General features: G+C 36.9%; 1 protein-coding gene across 1 annotated transcript in view; it reads left to right on the forward strand.

Moving 5' to 3' along the window:
- LOC132140956 (tyrosine-protein kinase JAK2-like) overlaps positions 1-4,086 on the forward strand; it is a 78,551-nt gene extending 74,465 nt beyond the window's left edge. The window contains exons 20-24 of the mRNA XM_059550065.1: positions 1,748-1,872; positions 2,407-2,579; positions 2,716-2,833; positions 3,043-3,156; positions 3,359-4,086. Coding sequence (XP_059406048.1) covers positions 1,748-1,872; positions 2,407-2,579; positions 2,716-2,833; positions 3,043-3,156; positions 3,359-3,478 — 650 coding nt within the window. The 3' untranslated portion in view covers positions 3,479-4,086. The remainder of the gene's footprint in view (positions 1-1,747; positions 1,873-2,406; positions 2,580-2,715; positions 2,834-3,042; positions 3,157-3,358) is intronic.
- Positions 4,087-6,506: the final 2,420 nt, after the last annotated feature.

Consider the following 6,506-nt stretch of genomic DNA (forward strand, 5'->3'; position numbering starts at 1 on the left):
ATGCATGTTGTCTGGAGTCGATTAACGCGGATACGCGTTATGAGTCATTTTCTCCTGATAACCCCGAAAAGAACTTAAATTACACTTTCAGTTTTAATCGTACAGATAAGAGCAATACATCAATTGAATCTGTAAAGGGTCTACTTTTTTTTGGATACAGACATAATAACAACAAAACTTTGTGCACTTATAAAATAAAGATAAAAAACAAGGTGTGCTGTCTGCAGCCTTTGTCTGCGCCGATCTTCATTTACAAACACGTCATTAAAATGAACTGTAACTCCGTGAATACTCAACGAAAATACATGAGAGAGATATCTATAGAAAGCTTGACATGTCTACTTTTAAACTAAACAAGTGCCGCCGAGAACAGATATTCTGTGATAAAGTAATCCTTATATTGACATTTTGCATATTAATCCATGTAGCCAACCCCCCTAAAATAGGCTACCACTTTTAATGCTCCAATGCAAAGTAAACCAAAATTTATTTTGAATAATATAACGCATAATATAATATAAATAATACTGTACACCTTTTAAATGTGTCAAATCTAAAATATGGTTTAATACCATGTAGATTAGAGAAAATATAATCACAGGTTCAAGCACAGGCTTAACATCCTGCTTGAATTCGTTCTAAGAAATGCACATAACTTCATAAGTACCAAACTTTCATCTGTGGATATTAAATATTAAATATTTTAACTACAGTGTTTTTCTTTCATTTTCCCTGACTGAAGCCATCAAATCTAACACATCAGTGAGGCAAAACTGACGTCTATTAGCGATAATGTGCTTTGATGCGCTTGTTTGATAACTTGTGGTTAAAGCGCCACTCAGCGGTCAAAGGCTGCAAATGCACTTTATACCGCCGCCGCGTGTGGCGGTAAAAAGGGCCTTTTGGATGTCTACTTAGTGTACATATCTTCAGTGATTTATGTTCCCATTAATCGAAAGTGGTGGTTAACCTGCAACAAGGCCTTTAAGGCTGTTTTCGACAGCCACATACCAGTGGTATTCAGGACATATACCACCTATAATCAAACCAGAATATTCCAATTTCCACTCATTTTTTCGACATTGACCAAATTTACATTTCTTTAAATGCCAATGATATTAGGCATTATACAGTAAAGGCCATATTTTGATTCATATTAATATTCCTCTAGTTAAGATAAAGTTATGGTGTTGTGAGACCCTTATCATCAGTCTCTAAAATGACCAGAACAATAATTGCATTTATAAAGGACTGCAGTTTAATTACAATTGTAATTACAAAAAGAAAATGTATTTGTTTGGATGATCCATTCAACTCAGATGTACATCATATTAAAGAATAAAGGATATGTCGCTACTTGCATTTCATCGCAAACATATCTTAAAGCATCTCCCATCTGTCTGAAATTGGTTCGATGATCATTTTCAAAACGTAGTGCTCAGTGCAGTCTTGCTAAGTGAAAAGCATTCCATCGTTAAAGGATGCCGATCACCTTGATAATGCTCATTGCCTGTTCACATCCTGCATTGCATATGAATGGTTGACTTCCACAATTCGCATTAACCTCGGTCCACAGCAGAAGTTCTAGTATAAATGTGGTGCATCTAGTCAAAGAGTTCTCTATTTTTTCTTGACTGATTTTTACCCTTTTTTTTCCTTTATCTTTTTTAAGAAATGCAGAAGATTCCTGCTTTTGTCTTAATTTTTGGCTCATATTAAGCTTTAGCATGTTTTCCTGTTCTCTTAGGAAGGAGAAACTTACGATTGATTATGGAGTACCTGCCTCACGGCAGTCTGCGGGACTATCTCAACAAGAACAAAGACAGGATCGACCACAAGAAACTTCTGCATTATGCAGCTCAAATATGCAAGGTAATGAGGAGCTTACCTTTTATATCCATGGTTCTCAATCCAGGACCTCAGAAGACAAAAGTTTGAAATAAGATAAAACAATTTAAATTCCAGGTATTTTTTTTATGTTAAGTGGTTTCTTTTTTTTTTTCTTGGAAGAACCAGCATTCCCACTATCTTGGAAAAATGAAAGCGTTTTAAAAGCATGATTTCTAAACCTGGAAAAGGTTTAATGGCCACTGTTATGATAAAAAATATATTTTTTGAATTATGCCAAGCTCTAAAGTATTTTATCGGATCGAAATACTTTTAATCATAATCCAGTAAATCGCAAACAGCTACAAAAGTGATTTGAATGTTGTTGTGGTCTGAGGTTGAGAGGATCAGAACAACTCTCATAGTACTCATTTTGGTCTCTAAGCCTTTCTATCTCTTTATTTTAAACATGTATTTTTAGTGTCCTAACTTCCATGTCATCCCTGTTTTTGCATTTTCTTCTTTCACATCAGTATTGAGTCTCCTGAAATTGTCATGTTTGCTGTCTTGTCTCAACAGGGCATGGAATACCTTGCGACTAAGCGGTACATTCACAGAGACCTGGCCACACGGAACATTCTAGTGGAAAGTGAGTTCAAGGTGAAGATTGGTGACTTTGGCTTGACCAAGGTTTTACCTCAGGGCAAAGAGTACTACAAGGTTAAAGAACCTGGAGAGAGTCCAATATTCTGGTATGTTTTATTTTGTTTGTTTTCATTGACTTGTTCAGCAGAAGGATTCATGGAAGATAGTTAGTCATGCAATTTTGATTGACATGAAATGATGTGCTTGTTTGTTAGGTAGTTGAATTGTTGTTCGTTGTGACAGGTATGCACCCGAGTCTCTAACTGAGAGCAAGTTCTCAGTAGCGTCAGACATCTGGAGCTTTGGTGTGGTTCTGTATGAACTCTTTACTTACAGCGACAAGCTCTGTAGCCCACCTACAGTAAGGATCACAGCCACTCTTTGTGGTTTCTTGTTTTGTTTTGTGTTTCTGCATATGTGATTCCCTTGCACATACTTTAATAGTTGCTGGTTTTGCTATGGCTATATAAATAATACGGGGCAGGTTAACGACTCCTCCTGAAATTGTGGAAATGTACCTCACAGAGTAACTGTGCAATGAGAATCTCTGTTTTGTTTTGTTGTGTTCAGGTATTTCTGAGTATGATGGGAGGTGACAAGCAGGGACAAACAATAGTCTATCATCTCATAGAGCTCTTGAAAACAGGAAACCGTTTACCCCAGCCAATGGGCTGTCCTTCAGAGGTACTACATCTCACAACACAATTATTCACATAAACTTAATCAGATTATGATCCTGACTTCTAATGTACAGTTGTCATAAGACTTATTCACATACAATAAGCAAATGTATACTGCAAAAATGCTAATGGTAATCTTAAGTGTCAATTTCAAATCAGCAATTATGGGCAGAATTGCTAAATATTCCCTTTTTGAATTCCTTTAGATGTGCGAGATCATGCAGGAATGCTGGGACAACGATCCTAGTCTTCGGCCACACTTCAAGGAGCTCGCTCTCCGTGTAGACCTGATACGGGACAGCAGCGATTCAGACCGATATACCTAAGTGCCTGCGTTTTAAGAAAGAAGCTTCACTTGCTCACCGCTGCCACGCAGATACCCAGCCCTGAGCCTGTCCTATGGCCCTAATTTGTTTCTTTGTGCCAGTTATGGCAGATCTCACCCAGGACTTGATCCCCTCATCTTATTACAGAACAATTAAGGTCATTTATATCAAGAATCGGTTTCTCTTTTGCTAGCAGTGCTGGCATGCGCCCCTTTATCGGCGATGATATGACTGAATCGTTTTCTTAAATGCAAGAGCTGTGTATTTTTGCATCGATGTGTTTGTATGTACATATATAAAGATGATTTTATAATTTTATAAAGATGAAATGAACTGTTCGGAAGCAGTGTCATGTAAATTAAGAGTTCAAAAAAGATAGGTTTATTGTAATGCAGGAGGTGTCCGATTGGAAGGATTTAAGTTCTTGCAATTGTAAGTCTGTTTTCTTTGAATAAAAATGCTAATGTGTTTCAGTCAATGTTGCATCCCAAAATAGCTATTAATGAGCCATTTCCCAGTGGCGTTACCCTTATTGACCTCTTTGTTAGATGATGGGAGTGTGGTATATGTGCTAATGTATTGCTTTTCAGCGCCACATAATCTTTCAAACTGGTCTTATGTTCACATAAATCTTTGAGGGATTATGTGGATCGGATGTTGAATTTCTGTTTTCCATTTTTTTGGCCTCAAACTTTTTTGTTTACAAATTAGAGCCTATGATTTGTATTTGCACAGGTTAAAAAGGAAAGCATTTCCTATGTTGCTGTGAAAGGACTTGCAGTGTATGTATTCTGATCTGTCAGTCCCCCGGAGCTGTGGAATGGCAACAGTGTGGGTGTCAAACATAGACTTGACATTATCCACTTTCCTCTGGCTGGTACCAGTTTCCACCACACCGACTGACCCTATAAACTGGCAGCATGTTCTTGCACCAGTTTCTGAAATGAAAATGGTCAGAGTATCGCACACATAACTAGTTTGTGACAATTAAAGCTTGTTTTTAAAAATACATAATGAGCTGGTATGTCACACATTCTCCAATCATTATGTATGTACCAGACATTTCCCACAATTTTGGCATTCACATTGTCCCATTTTGAATCACTTCGATATAGAATGACTCATATGTGAACGCATTTGCACCTCATAATTAGCTTTGCTAATAAAATACAAAAACTTGAGTTGAATTATAATGCCAGTTACTATTAAACACCCATAGTTTGAACTTAAAACTAGCTCAGATTAGGCTATCACTAACTGTCTTGTATAGTACAGTTTTTTGGTTTGTGGAACATAAGCAGCATCCTACGTTTTATATGCTGACAGTTCAACCAGTCTAATGCAGTTCAGAACAGTACAGACAATTTTATGTACTGATGTACTGTAATTATTTGGTCTTTTATTGTTTAAATTCCTTTCAGCTTATTCATAATTGCACATTTGTGCAATATACAGCTAGAGATTGTAACACGTTATATGTTTAAATGACTGAAATCTGGCAGGAAGTTGATTCATGGTTTGAATCTCTTACACAACCAGCTGATGTTTTAAAGAAATGGGTGTGGAATTTATATTACAACATTATTGAAAGGATTTATTGATTAGGTTAGGATGGTTCGATGAACATCCATCATCCTTTTCTGTATTAATAAGATGTGTGACTTGAAGGATATTCCATTATACTGTATTAAGGAATAGACAAAGGGATGTTTAATGCAAAAATTCAGTTTTCTTTTACACCCTACCTTTAAGTGGCTGTAGTGTCATTAGAAATTGTTGCATAAACATCAGTGAAATCAGTCAGAAGAAAAATATACCTGAGAGAATGAAATATGGCAAGCCTTTTACTGCTTAAATAAAATCAATAGCCTAGTATTGATCTTTTACAGTCACAAGACTTTTCCACTCATCTGCCATGTTTATGGCCATTAAAGGGACAAAGTAAAGGCAGTGAATATAATAGCAAACAGAGATACCAAGACAAAAACAGTAATCTTTGGATTTAATCCAGAACGGGTCACAGAAAACAAAATTTAATGGAGATTGGAGAAATCTGTCTTAAGACCTGTTCGCATGTGATTAGTATTACCGTATTTTCCGGACTATAAGTCACACTTTTTTCATAGTTTGGCTGGTCCTGCGACTTATAGTCAGGTGCGACTTATTTATCAAAATTAATTTGACATGAACCGAGAGAAATGAACCAAGAAAAAACATTGCCATCTACAGCCGCGAGAGGGCGCTCTATGCTGCTCATTGCTCCTGTAGTCTACACTGAAAACACAGAGCGCCCTCTCGCGGCTGGAGACGGTAATGTTTTCTCTTGGTGCTTGGTTCTAAATAAATGCGACTTATAGTCCAGTGCGACTTATATATGTTTTTTTCCTCGTCATGACGTATTTTTGGACTGATGCGACTTATACTCAGGTGCGACTTATAGTCCGAAAAATACGGTACCTGGTGACCTCTAGTCATTTGTAATAAATGCAGAGGTTGTCTATGATCTAAATCCCATGTGAATCAGCCATGTCTGTAATTTGTCAAATAAAAATTCCCCAGAAATGAACTACCAGTGCCATGCAAATCGCCATATCTGTGATTTGGCCAGGACTTGCTATGGTCGTATATAATTTTTTCAAGGTTTATGTTTCGTGTGCACCTTTTTATCCATCTTTCGTGAAGAATGGAGACTGCGTTAGAGGGTTTTGATAGCATTTTGGGTGCTGGGTCATATCACTGTACACAACTGTACAATTTGCAGAAAGCAAAAGCTGAAAACTACCAGAAGTGTGCAAACAAAAAGAATGATTAGATGGAGATGGGCTTGTCCATGGGGAATTAACTGATTTGTTGCTTCTTAATCTGCTTGTTAAGTCCACCATTTCTTGGTCCAAGCACTTTATCAGATTCCAAAAGCAAACAATATACAGTGCTAATACACTCATGGAGTGCTTTAATGCTACTATAAATCATAACTTAATCTCAGTAGCAAACTTAATCTCTATAGCAAGGCCTGACTGTGATTAAT

This window comes from Carassius carassius, chromosome 5 (genome assembly GCF_963082965.1).
Source record: "Carassius carassius chromosome 5, fCarCar2.1, whole genome shotgun sequence".
Lineage (NCBI taxonomy): Eukaryota > Metazoa > Chordata > Actinopteri > Cypriniformes > Cyprinidae > Carassius > Carassius carassius.